The following is a 23,019-nucleotide window of genomic DNA, read 5'->3' on the forward strand; positions in this document are numbered from 1 at the left end:
TTTTGATTTAAACCATCCCCAAATTTCTTTAATTTTTTAATTTAAAGAGTGTAGAGCTCATAGGCATGAACTGTATAATTAAGTAGGGGGAAGGGCTTCAATTTTAGGTGCACCTGACACCTGGCAGTTATTAATAGTGTTACTTATCCCTTTTTAATAGATAATAAAAAAGAATTAGAGAGCTATTTGGGGGAATTTTTTTTTTTTTTTGGTAGCATTGTCTAGAAAGGATTTGTGTAGGTAGAAAACCAGATACTTGTTTCAAGAGAACTTCACCATTGTTATGGTTTACAGAATCTTCATCACGGTCAGGATTTAGAACTAAATCAGAAAAGTCTTAAGGATATGATTTCTGTGCATATACATTTATTCTGATACATGTGATTTTTTTTCCTATTAGAGAATTACTTGATAATATAGTTTACATATCTCCAATTAAAGGTACATTCTTCTGAACATACACTTTTATAGAGTTTAGTGTTACCTTCAGTTCCAGTCTCAGTTCTAATCCTATTTGATCAGATATAACATTATATGTGTTACTATGTGTGATATAACATAGCATATAATAAGGCAACGGAAAACATTTTCAAATTGAGGATGAGGGGATACAAATGGAGAAAAGTGATAGAATAGGTAATGTGATATGGGGGAAGCCAGTAACACATAGTTGTTGCTCACGGACAGTGACTGAACCTGTTGATGTTTATGGCACTCATAAAGAAATTAAAAGATGAAAAAATTGTTTAAAGACTTGAAAAAAATTCTGTAGTAATCACATCTTTGAAGTCTAATTATACTTTTATATTTTTGAAGCAAAGTTACTATGTTTTATTAAGAACTCTTTTATTTCTGGTTTATCATGAGTTTTACTTCTCACTTCTTATTCCAACCTTCTTTTGAATAAAACCCAGTATTAACAAATCGACGTACTTAGATTCTCCTTCTTTCTGTGGATAGTTTATCTGCTAGTGAAGGACAGGCCTAGCCCAACACATTTGTCCCATCAACTGTCCCACTCCTTTTTAAAATTTTATTTCTAGTTTAGGCATATGGTAGCAGGCTGGCATAGTCATAGGATATAGAATGACTGAGGATATTGTCATTGTGTATGTTGGTGCAACTAAAGGTAAACTTTTTTTATTTTTCAAAATAACCTGCTAAACCAGTTGGGGTCTAGGTATATATGTCTGGAGGGAAGTAAGTTCCATTGGTGATAATGGTGTACATAGGTCAACCATTGACTAGTCAGTTTAGTTTTAGTCCATGTACTTTATAGTTACTGAGTTCTAAGTATGTGGCAGTATTAATGTCTTAGAGGTTGAATGTTTTCCTGTATTTGTGAAGCATTTGGGTAGATTTTTTAAGAGAAAGTATTTATTAAACTACTTTTGGGTATTGATGAGCAGTCTTTTACTTAGAGCAGAGGGGCTCAAAGTGTTCTCCAGACCGGCATCATGCTGATGTGTTAGAAATGGTTATTCTCAGGCTATATCCAACTCTCTGGATTCAGAAGCTGTGGCAATAAGACCCATAATAACCTGAACCCTTCTAGATAATTGTGATTCAATCCAAGGTTGAGCAGCCTTTACCTTAAAAGCTTCACAAGTACATTTTTCTTTCGTTTATCCAATACTTTATATAGTAAGTGGGGTGGGGGGTGTTAAAGATTTTTTGAGAGACTCTGTACCGTTTCTGGACCAGCAGAGATATTAAGTATTGTAGAGGAAAATAAATATAGCAAAATAACCAGAGTGGTCTGATATAGGAGAGAAGAGCCATTTTGGAAGACAAAACAATACTAGAGTTGAATCTTGAACATTTCCCATGTAGTTTTTCAAACCATGCATTGAAAAGGGTGGCCTAGGTGTAGAGCAAGTGAGGTGACTAAGCCAGAAAGAAGTGAAATATTTTGCTTTTGAGTAACTGCAGCATGACCAAAGAATGTAAAAAATAATGAGGATAAAGAAATGGACGGGCAACTAAGGAAGAATTCCCCTTTAAAAATAGGCTCTGTCCTATGTACTTTTGATGGGATTTTAAGCAGGACATAATATCAGAATTATTTTTAAGAATGATAATTATGTTAACTTAAAGGGAGAATTAAAGTGGCAATGAAAATTAGTTTAGTCAGTGGTTCCCAAATCTTACTATCTAGATCATGTACATCTTGGGATTTTAAAGATCCAGATTTTTGGCCTTCCTTCAGATCTACTGAATTAGAATTTATAAAGATGGAGCCCAGAAATTGGGACTGTTGCTAAGTGATTATGAGCATTTGGAGCATTTGAAATTATAGCATTAGGGAACTATTTCAGTAAGCTAAGTGGGATGCTTTCTCAGACCTGTGAGGTCTGTTCTGCTTATCTCTATATTCCTAGCACAATGCATGGCTTGATAGACGCTCAATAAATAATGAATGTTTTTTGATTGAAGGAAGTTACTCTGAGGATAGTATCTTATCTAGTATTTTGGATCTTTATAAAGTTATGATATTTAAATGATTTAATACATGAACACACTTTGCTCACAGGGCACATTGTATGATTATATTCACATTTGGCTTATATAGAGTCTTAGCTACATCTCTTGAAGTGGGTATGCAGATTGGTTTTACTTTTGGATCTATATGTTAAGCAAATAAAACACCAATAATAGTAACTTAAAATATTCAGATAAAGTCTAGTGGGAATATATGGGTTAAATTGAATTACTGTTCTCATTTCCTCTCTTAGTGGTTGGACAGTGGAGCAGAGTAGATGCCTTTCAGTTAGAATTTTTAATTTATAAGCCAGCTCCAGGAAAGAGTCTCCCTATGGGATTCTGAATAGCGTAGGGGCAAGCCTTAAATTCTTAAGCCAACTTTTTCAACTCTCCTTTATGTGTTTGAATATAAAGTAGACAAATTTTGAGCTCTGTAATAATGGCCTGAGCTCATGAATACTTATCTTGGTAATTAGAATGAGATCCCAAGAGGCAGCATAGTCATTGTTTATATCATGGGTTCTAGAGTCAGATTGCTTGAGCTTGAATGCATGCTCTACCATTTGTTAATTGTGTTATCTTGGGCAAGCTATTTAACCAGGTTGTTTATAGAGTAACATGGTGCTGATAATAAAGATTAAAAAAGTTAATAGAACAGAAATGTTTATAATACACTGTGTATTTAGTAAACACCATATATAGATGTTTGAATTTAAAGTTGCAGACAAATTTCATTGGCATTTTCCTCTGACCTGTGATTTTAAGAGGTATGGGGCAGTTGGTACAGTGAAATACAATTTTCACATGTCAGATTGGCAAAAATAAAAAAAAATAAAAAAATCTTAAAAATTCATATTGCTATATAATCCATGCTACTATATACTAAAAATCCATACCATATGATAATCCATACCGCTAGATGGGGTTCATGAGGAATTATCTATACATATTCATTGATGGGTGAAGACAAAAATGGGCACACACGTCAATGGAGAGAAAAATTTAAATGCTACATCTTTTAGATCATGGAATTTCACTTCAGAACATACACCTTATAGAGATAGTATCATAGAATTGCAAAAAAAAACCCCAAAAATTTCAAGACAAAATTTAAATTGCCAAATAGTACTTGAGAGAGTTTTAAAAATTTATACAATAATTTTATTATAAAGAAGTCCAGTTGTTAACTTTTGAATGGTTATGATCTAATTTTAGTTATTTTTTTTTAAGTTTTTTTTTTTTTTTATATATATATAAGAGCTGGGGTACAGACCAGATGTGCGGGAGGGTAAGAGGATTCACCAGAGACAGAGTGGGGAACAGAACAGGCAGACTGATGAAATACACTGCTGAGGGGAGCAGCGGGCGAGACAGGAGAGGTCTGCCCCACCATGTGGGATTCTCGCCAGCCAGGATCGAACCCGTACTGCAGTCTGCGGACAGCTTCACAGTATGGCGCTCAACTGCCTGCGCCACCAGGGAGGCCCTAATTTTAGTTAAGTCACATATTTACAATCAAGATTGCTAACAGGCTTTTCTTGTGCAATTAGTAAACAACAAATAGATGACTTAAAATATCTGTATTTTGTGTTCTAGTTAATCTAAAGGATAATAAGCATTTTGTGTAAAACAACTATTCATGATTTTTGTACACAAAAAGCATATGATGAACAACTCTAAATTATTTTCCTAAATATATTTCCTGCACAAAATAATTTCAAGATACAGTTGTTAGCTTCTTGTCCAATGGTTTGTTAAATAATCATAAAATAATGTGAAAACTACAATATCAGAAATTGAGCTATTTTGCTACTTTACTTAAACATTAGTTTTAGAACAGTCATGGAAATGGTTAAGTAAACTATCCAAAAGACAGAATTTTGACCATATTCTTAGCTGACTTCCAGTTTGACTACAGACTCTGAAATACCATCTTTTGTAGACATTTCAATACCAGAACATCACTTGATCTGTATTTAATAAAAACAACATAACTGGAATTGATCAATTAAAGTGACCTTATTTGCACACTGAAAACCTGTCTGTTTCCTTCTGGTCTACAAAACTTTTTATTATGTATTCTAAGAAGAACAAAAAACAATGCAGGATTCATCTCTGTGGGCCTGTGGTCTAATGAAAATAATTCTTGGTTAGTACTATAATTCAGTGGGGCTATGATCTGATAAAAATAGCTTCCCCATGAGTAGATAGGCTAGACAGTCAGATGATAAAACATTTAAGAACTTTGGAACCTTTGGCTTTAAATTTAAGAAATGTTTAAGAACGCCATAATCACATGTAAAGAATATCATTAAACAACTTCATTAAATCTCTATTACAGTTCTGCTTTATGACTAGGTTAAAGTGATAAAGGACATTACTTCTATAATTTTGATTTGTCAGCTTTTGAATTATATTACTTATTTCATTAAGGCTTATTTTTTCCCCCCAAATTCTACCTTAGGCTCAAATTCTTATTCTCTCACTCTTTACTCCTTTAAATGTTAATATCCAAGCTCACATTTCTTGTTAATTTGTCTTATAAATTTGGTTGTAAACTTTGAATAATCATTTTCTTCAGAGTCTGAACAAGGTTTCTAAAGATATGGAGCTATTCTTAATTTGATTAGATACCCTTAAAAGAGTACAGCAGGTAGTAAGGATTTGAATTTTTTACCAAATGTTTCATTTGGATAGTCATTTGTTAGTAGCTTAGATTTGGTTGCATAATTAAGAGAAAGAAGGATGGAAGAGTTGCTGATACAGTTCTGAATACCGAGACTAATTGTAGCTTTTTAACTAATATTCAGGTTTATCATGAAATCATTGCTCATTCTTTTTTGGTGATTTTACTTGAATCAGATAGGGATCTGTGTCCCACTGCTTCCTGCTAGCCAATTCAAAAGGGGTACATGTGAGAAGAAACAGTATTTGACATTTTTAGGGCCTGTGGGGACACACTGGATCTCTCATACCATTTCCAGAAAATCTAATGTATGTATAGTACAGATTTTTTTTCAGACTTAATATCATGCATCTTTTTATACATTCAAATTTAAGACATTTGAAGTCAATAAGGCAGTTATGATGCACATCGAAAATAAAGTTACAGACTATTGACATTGTTGCATTTCATGGTAGCCTAAGGGCCTAATTTACTTATATGCTTTTTAGAAAATTGTACAGGTAAGTAGTAAACATGGTCAATAAGTTCTTGGAAACTGTGCCTTTAAACGAAATGACCATAATGAAATCACATTGTAGAGTAACACGGTTTCTTTCAATATTTTTTTGTCATCAGTGTTACAATAAAACATTATTTAAGGTTCTGCTGTATAGCACTAAGAAAGTCCTGATTCATGTAAATTAGTAGTTACAAGAGGTAATAGCAGTAGATAAGGAGCTTGGGAGTAGAGAGCTGCTGCTTCAAGCTAGATCCTGATGTTCTACTTCGGCAGCAGTGTTAATTCCATCTGCTTACATAATTTACAGGGAAAGGATAAATGCAAAACTGAAGATCTTAATAAAGCATGGCTGGCCTGAAGATACTTGGTTTCATGTGGACAAACTCTCCTCAACTCATGTGTATCTTTAGTAGCATAAAGAAGAGAAGACAGACATTCCAAAGGAAGTGCTGATGGACTGTGACCACTTTTTAGTATTCATGGTTGCAAAGGGAACAACTGTCACTGTGGTCTGTGTGTCCCTGGCCAACCTGAAGAAAACAGCTGACATGGATGTGGGACAGATAGGCTTTCACAGGTAGAGGGATGTGAAAACTGTGACTGTGAAGAAGAAAGTGAGTCACATCCTGAACTAGATCGAAAAAACCAAAACAGAGTAGTTCCCAGATCTAACAGCAGAGGAAGAAAGTTGGGATTGTAAAGAGAGTAAAGAGGGGCCTCCCCTGGTGGCGCAGTGGTTGAGCGCTGGGCTGAGAGGCTGCCCACAGCCTCTGCAGCGCCGGAGAAAAAAAGAGAGGAAAGAGAAAAAAGCCTAAATTCAGGAAATGAAAAGGAAGAGATGAAGAAGAGGGAAATAGATAAATTTAGGATCTATTCATCTCTAATCAAAGTTGAGACTATTACTTCAATCCAGGATGTCAGTGATTCGGATGAGCTTATGTGAGTGAGAAAAGGACCTTTTAAAGATGTGAATTTAGGGACAGTTGCAGATATTTTGATTTCATCTCTCTTCTGAATTATAAAAAACAACCAATCAAAAATTTTACCTTCCTTCTACTCTAATATTAATCAGTTTTGGAGTTAAAATTGTTCCCCTTTTTTTGCTGACAGAAAAAGATCAAATTGTGTGTGTGTGTGTGTGTGTGTGTGTGTGTGTGTGTAAAATGTAGTTGGACATGAAGACAGGCTATAATTTTAGGAAAGTGAAAATATTTTCACCAGAACATGTTTTGATACCTCTTAGAAGTTGTGACTGCCCTTGTTCATGGAATAGACTTTAAAACAAACCAACTCTCTTAAAAGTATTTCTATTACTGTGGTCTGAAAAGTAGATGGCTTAAAAAGCTTTTCATATCCTTTTTTTAAAAAGTAGTTATAAGTAGTAATAGCTTTTAATAGTTCTTTTTAAGCAGCTTAAATTGATTCAGGTGTCTGATTTGAAATTTTTGTATTGAACTTTGGCTATTAACAATTGTTAACATTTCTCATTTAAGCATAAAAATCAGATAAGCACAGAAACTTAAGTGCTAAAAATATGATGGTGGCCTAGGGGTTAAGTCTCAGTGCTATCCCCACTATGTCCTGTGTTCGATCCCCAGCCAGCTAGCTAATGCAAATACGCCACAGCAGACCTCTCCTGTCTCACCGGCTGCGCCTCTTAAAAGTGTATTTTAATAAATCCACCTGTTCTGCTTCCCACTGTATCTCTTGTGAATCCTCTCACACACTGTGCCTTTAAACCTCTGGCCTACACCCCAATTCTTCTGTGTAAGTAAGTAAATGAATAAATAAATAAATGTCACTAATCACAAGATGCCTATTTAATATTTACTTATTATTATACACTATACCAAGCACCCACTTTGAGAACAGTGATTGTTTTTGGAGAATGTTGCTTCTGTAATTGAACTTTGAACTTTGCAAATTTTTTTTTCAAAGATTTGTTTTTATTTATTTATGCATGTAAGAACTAGGGTGTAGGCCAGAGGTACCGGAGGTGAGCGGATTCACCTGAGACGGAGTAGGGAGCAGAACAGGTGGATTTACTGAAATACACTGCTGAGGGGAGCAGTGTTTGAGACAGGAGAGGTCTGCTGCCATGTGGGTTAGCCACCTGGCCAGGATGGAACTCATGCCAAAAGTGGCTGGCAATAGCTTGATAGAGCTGAGATTTTAACCCCTGCACACCCTCAGGGAGGCCAGGAACTTTGCAACTTTTTGGATCATTTGAAGGGAGGAGATATTTGAAGCGGAGACAGGATGTAAGTACTTCATAGGATGTAAGAAGGATTAAGTAAAATAATACTGGCAAAATTCTTAGCATGATGTGCCACAAATGGTATACAGCTATTTTCAACATTTAATAAGTAATTGACCTAATAGGGTTGAATTGAGGGGCATAGGAGAGCAGCTGAGTATTTGAGGTAAAATCAGTATTTTCCATTCTGGAGGACAAGACATTGTGGAATAGCAACAACTGGAGTAAAAGAAATACCAAATTCAAATCCCTTCTGCTACATAATGACTGTTTTCACTCTGCTGAATCCACTGTAAAAGAGGGATAATATTTCCTCCACTGTAAAAGAGGGATAATATTTAACCTATTTATATGTTGTTATGAGGGAAATAGTCATTGATTACAAGGTAGTAATTGGCACGTAGTAGGCTTTAATAAACAATAGCTATTAAAGAAGAAGCTTATGTTAGGACGAAGTTTAACCTTGTTTACCTTTAACTTGGTCAAGAAGAATTAGAGGGCCTCCCCGGTGGCGCAGCGATTGAGCGCTGCGTTGCGAAGCTGCCCACAGCCTCTGCAGCGCTAGCTCCATCCCCTGCTGCCGGGCGATGGTCCCACATGGCACGCAGACCTCTCCTGCCACCCACTGCTCCCCTCAGCAGTGTACTTCCTCAGTCTGCTTGCTCTGCTCTTCCCTCTGGCTCTGGTGAATTCTCTAACCCTCCCGCGCTTCTGACTGTAGCCAGTGCTTGTATAAATAAATAAATAAGTAAATCTTTGGGGGAAAAAAAAAAGAATTAGATGTTGCTAGACAGTTAAGCAAAGGACAATAGCTCTGCTTGGTATGGCTTATGAAAATCAGACTGACTTTATTCTTGGAAGAGTTCCCTAAAGTTATATCATTATATTGATATCTTTATTAATCTTTGCTAACCTGTTCTTTTAAGTTCTTAGTATTCTACCACATCCTTTTTGTTCCATAATCCTGCATTTATTTGCTACCTGTTCCTGTAATAGATAAGGGGGCAGCTAGGGAGTAAACTCAAAACAGTAGCTTGTTATACCTAATATAATTTCATATAGCTAATGGTCTGATATGTTAGAGAAGAGAGTGGAAAAATACTGGAGCCAAAAGAAACTAATCAGTTTGTTGCTCTTACTGTTGTGTTTTAACAACTGTTTTATTATGTATACTTCAGGTTCTCTAGACTTTATATTGAGACTATTTTTGAATTTCTGCGAAGGTGCAGCCTTAAATATACAGACTTCTTTAAGATTCTGGTTAAAACAAAACATCCTCGGGCCTCCCAGGTGGTGCAGCGGTTGAGAGCTGGGCTGTGAAGTTGCCAGCAGCCTCTGTAGCGCCGATTCCATTCCGGGCTGCTGGGGAGGGTCCCACATGGCTCGCAGACCTCTCCTGCAGCCCACTGCTCCCCTCAGCAGTGTACTTCGGTCCTTCTGCCTGCTCTGCTCCCCGCTCTGGTGAATTCTCTCACCTTCCGCGCTGCTGCTGCTTTTTTTTTTTTTGTGGGACCCTGGCCAGTGGCCTGGCACTGCAGAGGCTGCGGGCAGCCTCACAGCCCAGCACTCAACCGCTGCGCCACCAGGGGAGGCCCTTCCCGCGCTTCTGACTGTACCCAGTGCTTGCATAAATAAATAAATAAATAAATAAATAAATAAATAAATAAATAAATAAATAAATAAATAAACAAATAAATAAATCTTAAAAAAAACAAAACATCCTCTTCAATTTGACATGCCAATGAATAAATAAATAAATAAATAAATAAATAAATCTTAAAAAAAAAAAAACAAAACATCCTCTTCAATTTGACATGCCAAGGAAGAAAAACCTACTTTGGACAGGTTTAAATTAAGCTTCATTTCAGACTTCTTGTGAGAATTCTTTATGTCTGTAGTAATCCAAAAATGTGTTTAGTTGACTTTTATAAAAACACATTCACGTAGTAGACAGAATTCTATTTAAGTACATGTCATTTTCTAATCGTAAGCAGAAAAATGTGAAATTAGTTGTGTTCAAGCAAAGACAAACGAACTTATGTAAATGTTCTGTATCTTTTCTCTCCTTGTTCTTTTTTGTTAAATAGGATAAGTTCTGAACGTCGAAAAGAAAAATCTAGAGATGCAGCCAGATCTCGTCGAAGTAAAGAGTCTGAAGTTTTTTATGAGCTTGCTCATCAGTTGCCCCTTCCTCATAATGTGAGCTCTCATCTTGATAAGGCTTCTGTTATGAGGCTTACCATCAGCTATTTGCGTGTGAGGAAACTTTTGGATGCTGGTGAGTTGTTTTACAAGGACAAATAGTCCCGCAAATTAGAATTGAAATAATTAAAAATTATTTTTAGAAGGTGCTCATATTTCTTTAATATAATATACCTGTTTTTAAAACTTAAAATTAAACCAGGACTTTTTTAAGATACTGGCTTTTTTCCCACCTGCCTGCCTACCTATCTTTTTCCTATGATCCTTTCTCTTTTCAATGGTTTTCCTTGGTGCATTACTTTAATGAGAAGCAGGGAGAAACAGCTGGTAAATCTAATTTTAGTTTTGTTCTCTGGCCTTGACTGTTTCGTATTTTAAAAAGAGTAACAAGAAAATGCACAGAAAAAATAGATACCGTGTATATTTAAGTGGAGAAAAATTTGTAAAAACATCTAAATACTAGTGTTCTTTAAGTATAATTCTTTAATTATTTTGCTCCTCTTGTGTTTTAAGGTGATTTGGATATTGAAGATGAAATGAAGGCACAGATGAATTGCTTTTATTTGAAAGCCTTAGATGGTTTTGTTATGGTTCTCACAGATGATGGTGACATGATTTACATTTCTGATAATGTGAACAAATACATGGGATTAACTCAGGTGAAATACCCACATACCCACACACAAAACTTTTCTGTATGCTTTTGTGATTTTTACAATATAGATGATGTAGATCTAATTTTTTAAAATGTGTTTACAGTTTGAACTAACTGGACACAGTGTGTTTGATTTTACTCATCCATGTGACCATGAGGAAATGAGAGAAATGCTTACACACAGAAATGGTAAGAAGAAAAATCTTTTGTTTAATTTAATGAGACAGATGGTTTTACTTAACCAGATATGGTTAGGAATTTAAAAATTTTGCTCTTGTTCTAATCTAAGCAATAATACCATTCCACATTTAATAAAATGTCACTCAGTACTTTGTTAAATCTTTTCATATTCTTTTTTTTAGACATTTCATAAAGTATCTGAAATTTTTTAAAGCCTACTTCATCCATAAATAATTATGCAAATAAAAAATAGAGGAAATAAAATGGAAAAATAAAAAGCAGCATCAAGGAAATTATAAATAAAAATACAGCTTAAAGGCAAGGGGAAGTCATAATACAAATGGCAGGTAGTAGGATTTTAGTTATTAAAGTTGAGGTACCTGTTTGAGGTCAAGCTTTCTTAAGACCCAAGAAAAAGAAAAGTGAATGTTCACTAGCATTTAAAGATCATCTGCTTATTTGACTTCTCAGGATTTTCATGATCATCTGAGACTATTACAAAGTATTAGATAACAAAGTGTTAACATCATGGATGCCCCAATATTAGTAATAATAAAAATGACTGATAAGACCTCTTACTCTCCAAAATGAATTGTTAAACATGATCAGATACTCTAAGATTTTGGAAGATTACCTCTTTAATTATAAAAACTTAACACTTAAAGTCTTTTCACTCCTTTACCTTCTTAAACAGGGTATATTGCTCATAATCTGACCTTCCATTCATGACTAAAAGTTACTACATTGAAAGCTTGTCATCTTGCTCTGCACTTGTTCTTTGCAGGTATCCAATTTAAGTGTCTAAATGTGTATGCTTACTGTATTAAACAGCCTCAGGTCTAGAGTATTTTTGTTTTTCTTTTATGATTTTCTTTATCTCATTTATAGTAATAATTTACCTCTATTGAGTGATCACTCTGTGCCAGGACAGAGGTCTAGACCTGCATTTTATGTGCTTTATTTCCTTTATTTCTCACAACTTTGTGAAGTTACTATTTCTATTTTACTGAGGAAAGGGAGGCACAGAGTTATTGAGTAACTTGCCCAAGAATAGTTGGTTAGTAAATTGCGTAGTGTGGGTTAAGCCCAGGTAGAAGACTAGGGACAGAGTCCACAATTGTTAACTCTTTTCATGTTCTTCAACTCTTACTACACTTAACTGCCATTTTCACCTTGTCAGTAATAACCTTTTCCTGTCTTTTAATTTCAAACTGGTATTTTTACTGTGAAAAAGCAAATGCATACTTTTTAATGTATATGAGCAAAGGTCTGAATTGTCAGTGAGTTTAATGTGAATTCTAATATCTAGACTTGGAGGTTTATATTGTCTGTTCAGTGCTTTCCCTGGGCTAAACTATAAATGAATGGGTGACCATTAGGAAATCTTGATTTGTAACAATGATAATGCATTATATACTAACTCACATACAGTCTACTTAATACAGCTTAAATGTGTGTTTTTAGCCAAATGATTTTTTAAGCACATGAACATTTTTGAAATCATTCCTAATGCAGTTAATGATTTTTTTGATGTTTCATTGGGAAACAAAAGTGCATATATTCACTTTGAGACAAAATGAGCTGCTGCACATTCAAAAAAGATAAACACATGCAATTTGCAGCAACATGGATGGCGCTGGAAGGGATCATGCTCAGCAAAATAAGCCAGAAAGAAAAATAAAAATGCTGGATGGTCTCACTCATAGCAGGAATCTAGAAAACTTAAATAAGGGACCAGGAAAATGAATAACTATAAGAAAGTGAAAATCAAAATCAACAAAAAACTATGAACCAGAGACACTCTATATGGGGTGGGGGGCGGGGAGGGGAGGGATTGGGGTCAAAATAAGGGGGTTGCAGTTGTATGGGGGATATAAAAATAAAATTTATTTTAAAAAATGAGCTGCTGCAATACATTACATTTTGATACAGTGAGAGCCATTATGTATTTACACAATATATGATCATTTAATTTAAATTCTATAAAAAATGACTTAATAAGTACGTTCAATTATTATTAACTATGATTTTATTTTTTGGGACATAAAATTAAGTACTTTAAAAATTTTTTTTCATTAGGAAAATGTCCATACCCTTGGTTTTTAAATTTATTTTCATGTCTCAATTCAAAGGCTTTGGGTTTCTGAAGTTCAGCTGAATTCAACCTTAGGTTATGAAGCACTGAAAATACTCCATAGTTTACATGTGGATTTCTGCTGCCACTATTATCCCCACACCTACCACTATGCCTACTACCACATGTATTCCTGTACTATCATCAAGAGCAGTATGGTTTTTGTGACATCTTTCAAAAATCCCTCCTCAAATGTTTCTAAGGAAGGCAAATTCATTTCATCCTTAAGTAAACCAAATAACTTGCATCAACACCAAAACTGCCCCCCAAATACCCTAGTTTCATTATTAAATAAGAGAATGAAGTAGAACTCATCTTCTTCCTCCTCACAGTACAGTATTTCTAGCTAAATTTGAACTTAATCACCTTCTTTCTTTTCTACTGAAACTAACTAGTTTTGTCATTGTACTAGCCTTAAAATCTCTAGCTGACTTAAAATTTTCTCCTCAGATCCATCAATTTATGGATTCTCTTTGTCTTTTACCACCAGTCTTTCATTGCTGCTATTGCTCAGCCCCTCATTATCACCATTGTATTCTTATTCTAAAATATATATATTTTCACTAGATTAAGGTCCATAAGTTTCTGATTATTTCCCAACTCAGATTTTTTAGAGTCTTCATGTTATATATGGGTGTACTGATTTCAGCATCCAAGGCCCTCATGGTCCTAACTTTTCCCTTCTAACTTTGTCTCATTGCTCTTCTGCAAGTACTTTATATTGCAGCCAAACCCAATTGTCTATTGGTCCCCCAACATGTGCTATTTTGCCTATCTCTGCTTTTCATGCTTTTCTCCTGTCAGGAATACCCTTCTAACTCATCTCTACTCATTGAAATTCTAATGTCTTTTTCTGGGAAGCACTTCTTGATTTTTCTCTTGATTAGACATTTTCTCCTAATCTGTATTTCTTTAAAGTGTTCTTGTAAGTCTTGCATACTCCTCTGCATTTGCATTGTCATTGGCCTTTCTATGTCTACTAATTTTTTTAACTTTATCAAGACAGAGAGTGTGACTTATTCATCTTTGTGTTGCCTATAATATGTAGTTCAGTTTCTGAGTAATGAATATTTTTGTATTTGTTTTGAATCATACTGATCAATGAAGATAAGAAATCAAGTTGCTATTTGCTTTGTCACTTGATATAATCTAATTTTTTAGTTATTTAAGGTTGGAGTGGGTGAATAGAGGCTTGAATTTATTTACTCCTAACTTTGCTTTGTAAAGCAAATGTTTTGTTTTAATCCTAGTAACAAAATGGAACTAATTTCCTGCCTGCTTTGCAAGGCGATTTAAGGAAAGAACAGATATAAAAAAATATTACTTGCCATTGAAAAGAAATTTGCTCTCATAAAAGTATTATAAATACATGAAATGCTTACTATAAATTGAACTAACACATTTAGTAAAGGTTCATAAGAGTTTGCAGAAGTTCTTTTTTTTGGGAGGTGTGCTTGTACACTGATAGCACTTATGGCGCAAAGTTATGCTAATTTATGTTTCTTTGCAATTTCACAAAGCCTTTTGTCTTGAATCCAAAATGACTGACTGTTGTCCCAAATATGGATTCTTTCCTGACAACTCAGGATCATTGCAGTCATGAACCCTTGTTCTTGACTGGAGTGTGTTGATCTCTGGGATGTGTTGGAGTGGGCAAAGAACTTGGGAATCACTGCGTTCATGCTGCTGAAACTTTTAATTGAATAGCATCTAGGTCCTGTGTGTCTCTTACTATAACAAACTTGAATATATAGTCATGTTTTTAAATTTTATTTCATGCTTTCATTAGGACCTGTGAAAAAGGGTAAAGAACAAAACACACAGAGAAGCTTTTTTCTCAGAATGAAATGTACCCTAACTAGCAGGGGGAGAACTATGAACATAAAGTCAGCAACATGGAAGGTAAGTAAAAATGATTCGTGAATGGTGATACATTTGCTTTATAGATATATTCATACATTTTAACATTGTGATGGAAAATTACAGTGGTTTTTGGCATTTGCAGAATTAAAATCCAAACTTTGAGGCCCAAACTAAAATGTGTAAATTAAACAGTGATGTATAGTTCCTGAGGGTGGTGTCCTAGGGAGAACTTTGATGATTTTCAAAAATATGGTTAATCTATAAATGGTTGTAAATTTTCTCAAAACTTACATGCCCGGGCCTCCCTGGTGGTGCAGGGGTTAAAGTCTCAGCACTACCAAGCTATCACCAGCCACTGGCCTGAGTTCGATCCCTAGCCGGGAGCTAACACACATGGTGCAGCAGACCTCTCCTGTCTTGCCCGTTGTTCTCTTAGCAGTGCATTTCAGCAGACCTGCCTGTTGTGCTCCCTGCTCTGTCTCTGGTGAATCCTCTCCCCTGCCGTATCTCTGGCCTACACCCCAGTTCTTGTATACATAAATAAATAAAAATAAATCTTAAAAAAACAAACAAACAAACACTTACCACTTACATGCCAGACTCAACTACTTATCTACATCTTGCTTTCCCAGTTTGGATATTTTTTAAACTGCTTTGTTCCTACACAGGTTCTTCACTGCACAGGCCATATTCATGTGTACGACACCAACAGTAACCAGTCTCAGTGTGGATATAAGAAACCACCCATGACATGCCTGGTGCTGATTTGTGAACCCATTCCTCATCCGTCAAATATTGAAATTCCTTTAGATAGCAAGACTTTTCTCAGTCGTCACAGCCTGGACATGAAATTTTCTTATTGTGATGAAAGGTAAATTAGATATAAAATATGACTTAAAATTTTTAATAGGTCCACAGCATTTTCTGCTGTTCACTATAGTAAGAACTATATATGCTCTCTCCCACTAAATTCAGTAGACTCATACATCAGTAATATTAACTCTGTAGATTAATTTTGACATTGATTGAATACTTATGTATGAAGCATTTTTCCTTTGGGGGCTCTCATATACTTAAAAGAGAGAATAAATATAGCTCAAAGATGTACACTGCATAATTTGAGGAAGGATAGGTTACTTTTGGTTAAGGACTAGAAAGGAAGGAAAGTCTTTGTTCATCACCTTTCCCTGCATATTTTCCTTAAGTAGTTTCTATTACCATCTCCCAAATTTATATCTGTAACACTTTCTATATAATGGCTAATTTAATATTTTTATCTGGATAATCTTCTGTATCATAAACTAAGTATTTATGTAACTAAACTATACCATTATTGGTCCAAAATGACAACTTAAAAACTGCTTTTCTTCTTGTAATATCTATCATGCTTAATACATTACTATTAACATGATTCCAGCAAAAACTTGCCTTCACTTGTCTTTTACCCACATTAGCTACACTCCATTGATCTAAGAATTTTACAGATTTGCTATCTACATACAGATTTTGATCCTTTCCATCCTGTACTCCTGCCACTCAGCTCATTATTACCTTTGGCTTGAACTGTTGCCAATATCTTAAACTGCATCTTCCAGATTTGAGCCATTTCAATCTCTCATCCAGCTTTCCAAAACGTGGATTTTCTGACATGAAAATCAGATCATGTCATTCTCCTATTGAAAATGACTCCATTGATTCCCTTCATTTGCATGTACAATGAAACTTGTTCTGTTTATAAAGATATTAGAGGAAGGTGGGATATTTTTACTAACCAAAAGAATGTGCACTTTGATAGAATGAAAGAAAAATAGGTGTATGCAATAAAATCTAAATCTCTTAGCATGGCAAACGAAGATATTTGTGATGTAGACCCTGCACATTTCCCCAAATTAATTAGAAGCAGGGGACCCCTTTTAATGTGGTTCCTAATACCTTTAGCCAGAGAGTTCCACGTGTTTATTGCCTTCGTTCCTTTCCACTCTATGTATGTTTCCACTCTGCATTGACCTTTCCTTCACCTCCTAACACATACTTTTAAGAACCACCTACCTTATCTGCTCCTTTGTGGAACTTTCCCTGTTAAAGAAACTATACTATTCCTGAGCCTCCCCGGTGGCGCAGCGGGTTGAGGGCAGCGCTATGAAGCTGTCTGCAGCCTCTGCAGCACCAGTTCTATTCCCAGCTGGCCAGGGAGATACCCACATGGCACAGCAGACCTCTCCTGTCTTGCCTGCTACTCCTCTCAGCAATGTTTTTGGTCCTTCTGCCTGTTCTTCTCCCTGCTCTGTCTCTGGTGAATTCTCTCGTCCTCCCGCGGCTCCGGCCTGTACCCCAGTTCTTGTATAAATAAATAAAACTTGAAAAAAAGAAAAAAAAAAACTACACTATTCCTTATACATACCTCTGGTCATAGCATTTATGCTACTATTATAATTGCTTGCTTGTTCCCCCCTCCCTTTTTTTTTTTGCCTCAAGGCTATGTAACAATGGCTAAGGGCATAGATTCTATACCTGATTACCAAATCCTGACTTAGTTGCCTATATCCAGCTATAGCTGGATATGATCTTTGATACATTAGTTTGTTGTATGCATCAGTTTCTTCATCTTTAATAACAACTTGAAAATTATATGGGGAAACCAATTTTAAGCACTAGCCATAATACAGTAGATAAGAATTTGCCACCCTATCAGACAAGAAAATATGACAGAACACTGGCCTTGGATTCACACATAATCCTGACTTGCAGTTCTGGCTCTTGCACTGTGGCCTTAGCCTCAGAATTTAACTGTTCTAAATCCCATGTTCCTTATCTGTAAAATAAGGGTCAGAAGACTACAACAAGAATTAAAGGAGTTTGTTGAATGTCTAGTGCACATGGTGAGTACTTTATCACTGGTGTCAGCTTTCAGAAAAATGAAGATAGGAAAGCTAAGAAGTATTTCTTGTCCTATTCATACGAATGTATTATAGAACAGAGTTGCCCATTCTTTTTTAAGGAATTTTTTAATTTTTGAGATAAAGTATAGGAGTAGGCTGGATTAAAGTGATGGAGCTAGAATGAGAAAAAGAGAAAAGTGATCTTTTTCTTTTGGATTATATGAAAAAATTAACAAAATGACCATGACAGAAGAACAAAGCCAGCTTTAGCGATCAACTAAAGGTTTTGAATTTGACCAGATTTGTTTTCTGGTTAGAACCCTTTGTAGGACCTTCTCAGTCTGTAACCCCTAAGAGCCAAGATACAGAAAAATTTTTGCCCAGTTTTAAGAAAATCTTATAACATACAGAATATCTTAAAAACTACTATTATTTATTATACTGATTTCCACTTAGTAGTTATTCAGTACATTTGAGTTTCTTCTATATTTGTGGTATGGTAACTGACACTAAAGTAGGAATAAAGATAAGTACTTCCTGCCCTCAGAGACACAGTAAAGTAATGGTGGGCTGCATAGTTGTTTTAGATCATATATTTCCTTATCTGTTAAAAACACTTAAAGATAGTTAATTGATCAGATTTTCTGGATCACTCCTTTTTTTGGGTACAGAATATAAACTATGTGATTCTCTAAGTTAACTTTATCTTCTTCAAATATGAGTAAATATTGTCTTCCAGGAAAACATAGTTTATAGTTTGATGTCTTGCATCTGATATTGGTAGACATACCACAGCTCAAATTAAGAAGTACTGACTGAGGGGCTTCCCCTGGGGGCGCAGCGGTTGAGCGCTGGGCTGGGAAGCTACCCGCAGCCTCTGCAGCACCGGTTCGATCCCCAGCCGCTGGGCGAGGGTCCCACATGGTGTGACAGACCTCTCCTGCCACGTCCGCTGCTCCCCTGAGCAGTGTATTTCGTCAGTCTGCCTGTTCTGTTCCCCGCTCTGGCTCTGGTGAATTCTCTCACCCTCCTGCGCTTCTGACTGTACCCGGTGCTTGTATAAATAAAGAAAGAAATCTTTAAAAGAAAAAAGCATTGACTGAGATCAAATCTTTATGATATACAAAACCCTCATTAACCTGGTCCTCCTGCCTGCTTCTTTAGCTTCATTTCATTTGCTCCCACTGACCACAACAGACTATTTGTTGCTGTACAGTGTTGAACTTTTTATCATCTCTTGTCTTTGCTTGTAACATACCTTCTTTGTGAAATGGTTTTGCTCTCTCTTTACTTTCTCCTGTACTCAACTTCTAAGTCTCCTATAAGAAGCTATCCTTTATCCTGTCATTCTTCATGGATACAGTGTGTTTCCTCTGATTTCTGCAGTAGATTCTCATCACTGCTTGTAACCACATTCTTTCGTAAGTAATGTGATGTTGACCAGATTAGCCATATGTTGAGTTTTGTCTTTGCATTTTCACTCCTAGAACAAAAATAGGCATACATAAGCATATGAAAATTTAAATAATGACAAAAAATTAATTCTGAGGGGCTTTTGTAAAACCAATTAACTATCTTTAAAAAGAAGTACTGGTTTTTAACGTTTCCTTTGTAATACTGCCACCTAGTGTTGGTGTGTTTAGGGATAGCTCTAATATTCTGGATTTGGGCTTGGCTTGGTTTAGTTTTTGGTCTTTTACAAATACAAAGGTTTATATTTATTTTGGAATACAACACAAATAGTGTTGCTTCTATACATTTCTAGGGAAAGCAAATCTTTCCCAGGTACTTCCTGTATAGAGTTAGTTGTTTTTTGGAGCGTGATGGGGTGGGGTGTATATTACATAACTTTGCTCATAATCTCAGTTATAAAGTGCTTTGAAATTTAAGACTGAGAAATAAAAGCTTAACTCATGTTTTGCTTCCCACAAAGAAAGAGAATATTTCTTTTAGTATCGTACTAAGAAGATAGCTTTCTCTTCCTCGTGAAATGGGATCCATTTCAGACTATGTTACAGAGAATAAGATATGGTGTCTGTCCTAAAGGAACTTCCGGGTAATAGATGGGGTAACTGGATTACTTTCCAGTTCAGCTATTTGGAAACATTGTTTCATTGCACATTAACTCCTATGATTTTATATAATTTCAGAAACTTAAGTACAATAGCATCTTCTAAAACCAACATAATAATTATTTCTTTAGTTTCTGTTTAGTGTGAATACTCTTTGGTTGATGATTCTAAGATTTTTTTTAGATATTGATTCCCCCAAAATGAAGCCTTGCCTAAGGGCACCATTATATAAAGAATTGATTTTATGATGAAAGTAATCTTAGGAATTTAATCTATATTTTAAGTTAATTACTAATGATTACTTTTATAACTTAATTTAGTAGTTCTTCTCCTCTGTTTATATCCTGTCTTGTTACCAAAAGTGTATACAGTAAGGTATTGTAAGAACAGGTAAAAAATTGGTTGAAGGGGATCAAAGGGTCAGAAAAGTGGGATGAACCCAGAGACTTAAAGATACACATGGCACTGCATTTAGTAGCTAGGAATACTTAAAGGTGGTGAAGATATAAATTCACTGTACATGAAAAAGGCATTCTTTATTTTTGAACATTCACTTGTCTATAAAAAAATACATATCAGTTACTCTGTAGAAGCAGAATTTTTCATTAGTCTCTTTCTTTCATGTTTTACCTATCAGAATTACTGAATTGATGGGATATGAGCCGGAAGAACTGTTGGGCCGCTCAATTTATGAATATTATCATGCTTTGGACTCTGATCACCTGACCAAAACTCATCATGATAGTAAGTACAATGAAAGAACTCATACATAGTCTAATTATTTAACTCTTGCCATCTCTTTACTATTTGGTTGTACATCTGACTTTTTGGTAATAATTAACTAGTATTCCTAGATTTAAATTTATCTTAATAGAACTTTTCATATGGAATCTTGATCATTAAATCTGTATTTTGTATTTGTTACAACCAATGCCACTAAAATAGAATTGTTTAATAATACATGAAGCTTTATTGGCATTTTAAATACAAAGACTCAAAAAAATCATAGACTATGATAACATTTCAGAATTCAAACCTAAGCAATGAAAACAGTGGTTGGCAATACAAAACACAATTGGTTGGTAGATAGAAGGCACTCTGAAAATAATTGCTCTGTGGACATGAAGGGGATCAATCCTCATGTACTAGTGGTAACAGGTACCTTTAACCTAAAATATAATTCTGAATTTTAACAAATCAGTGTTACTTAAGTGTCCCATGGTAAGTAAAGCTTTGTAATTTCTTATTTGCCTGTTATATCTGTACCTAAACATAACTTCCTAATGCAAATGGGGACAGAGTGATTTGCTTTGAACTGCAGTGGTGGCCCAAGTCTGTATTTCGGGCCCTAGAACTCATGACAATATTACTATTGATATTTATGCAGTACCTTCTCCCAAATAAATAACTTAGATTGCCTAAATTGCCAGAAATCTTATTTAGAATATAGTCAAAACTCACATATTCTAGCACGGATATTTGAAGCATCTTTGGCTCTTTGGAAACTAGTAGGAATTTAAAGGAGTGATAACAGTACCACTTTCTTGAATGTTCTCTTTACAATCAAGATTATTGTTTAGTTTTTCTGATACTTTCAACTATAAAAAGGAATTTTTGTTACTGTTTCCCTCACTCCTTACCTTCATTTTATTTAAAGTCAAAATTAGCAGGAAAGGTGTTTATTTTGGGGGGAGGGGGTTAGAAGAATGAAATGGTTATATTTTCAGTTATGCTGGGGCTTTTTCCCTCATTTAAACAGTTAACAACTGATTCCATTAAAATCAGCATTTCTTCCCTTTTCTAAAACAATGATTAATATTTAATATCCATTCATTTGAAAATTCAGTTATTTTCTCTGCATGACTTTTCCTTTTCATTCCTAGTGTTTACTAAAGGACAAGTCACCACAGGGCAGTACAGGATGCTTGCCAAGAGAGGTGGATATGTCTGGGTTGAAACTCAAGCAACGGTCATATATAACAATAAGAACTCTCAACCACAGTGTATTGTATGTGTAAATTATGTTGTGAGGTAAGCTTTGGGAAAAATATATTTTGGGGAAGCAGTAATAACATTTTTTGTATACTTTTGCTTTTTTATAGGAAGAGAAAATTATAAACATTAGCTAAATAGTGTTTTAGTTTCACATTTCTTTAGAATTATGTTTTTCAGTTTTCTGACCTGGATTTTCAAGCCACATATTGCACTGTCCAATAACTACTGTCAATAGCTGTGTATCCCATCTTTTACAACCCCATCTTTAAAAAAAAGATCTTAAAAAAATACCAAATCTCATGGACTAGTTTGTTCCAGTCTTACTTAAACATAATTATCTCAGTTGCAGGTAGAATATTGGCCTTGGGATGGATTTATTAGCTCTGTCACTCATCTGCTCCCTGGCCTTGGGGAAGTCTTCTCATTTCTCTGAATTTCATGTATACAGCAGAGATGACTAATACTTCAAATGGTTATATAGATAATATGCAGCTTAAAATTGTTACAGTAATGAGTCCATGAAATTCTTTGTGAGATTACTATAAAAGGCTATAATGTGACATAGGTCTCATATATTAACTCTTCTCTTAGTTGATTGGTTTGTGAATATTAATCTGTCATTGTAATGTATTTCATTGGACTCCTGCCCTCTTCTAGTCCATTTTCTACCATTTTAAATTTTCTTGCATACATATCTGATTAATTTTCTTTAAAATTGTTTCAAAGATGCCTTTATTGTCCACTTTAAATCCTACTTGCATAGCTTCGCTTCTTACCATCACTTTCCTTACTCCCATGTTTTCATAGTTTTGGCCTTTATTCTAAAATCTGTGGTCACCCTTTTTAAGGAAAACTTTGGTCATTTTTTTTTTTTCCCACTTCTGTCACCATTTTGTGACTTTGCCATGATATAAGAATCACCAACTTGTAATATCCTTCCCCCCCACACCAATATGCCTAGGAAATCCTACTTGAACCTAAATTTCATTTGTTGAGCTCTCTGTGAAGAAAACCTGATTTAGCATTTATCAGTTTTTTAAAATTATTTGCGTGCCTGCTTTCACATGGGTTAAAACTTCTTGAGGGCATGGGTTAGGTATTCTAATCATTGTG

The 23,019-nt window shown here is 35.1% G+C and overlaps 1 protein-coding gene and 1 pseudogene across 3 annotated transcripts in view; both read left to right on the plus strand.

Moving 5' to 3' along the window:
• Positions 1-23,019, plus strand: part of HIF1A (hypoxia inducible factor 1 subunit alpha) — a gene marked incomplete at its 5' end in the record, with an annotated part of 43,777 nt that overhangs the window by 12,860 nt on the left and 7,898 nt on the right. For both annotated transcript variants that reach the window (XM_084241034.1, XM_084241035.1), the window contains 7 exons: positions 10,014-10,204; positions 10,642-10,787; positions 10,888-10,972; positions 14,887-14,999; positions 15,629-15,831; positions 20,549-20,655; positions 21,795-21,942. In XM_084241034.1, the coding sequence (XP_084097160.1) occupies positions 10,014-10,204; positions 10,642-10,787; positions 10,888-10,972; positions 14,887-14,999; positions 15,629-15,831; positions 20,549-20,655; positions 21,795-21,942 (993 nt within the window). The remainder of the gene's footprint in view (positions 1-10,013; positions 10,205-10,641; positions 10,788-10,887; positions 10,973-14,886; positions 15,000-15,628; positions 15,832-20,548; positions 20,656-21,794; positions 21,943-23,019) is intronic.
• LOC311176104 (coiled-coil domain-containing protein 25-like) lies at positions 5,926-6,612 on the plus strand (annotated as a pseudogene). The gene is made up of 2 exons: positions 5,926-6,374; positions 6,446-6,612. The product of its transcript is annotated as a coiled-coil domain-containing protein 25-like (transcript).

This window comes from Talpa europaea (genome assembly GCF_964194135.1).
Source record: "Talpa europaea genome assembly, chromosome: 8".
Classification (NCBI taxonomy): domain Eukaryota; kingdom Metazoa; phylum Chordata; class Mammalia; order Eulipotyphla; family Talpidae; genus Talpa; species Talpa europaea.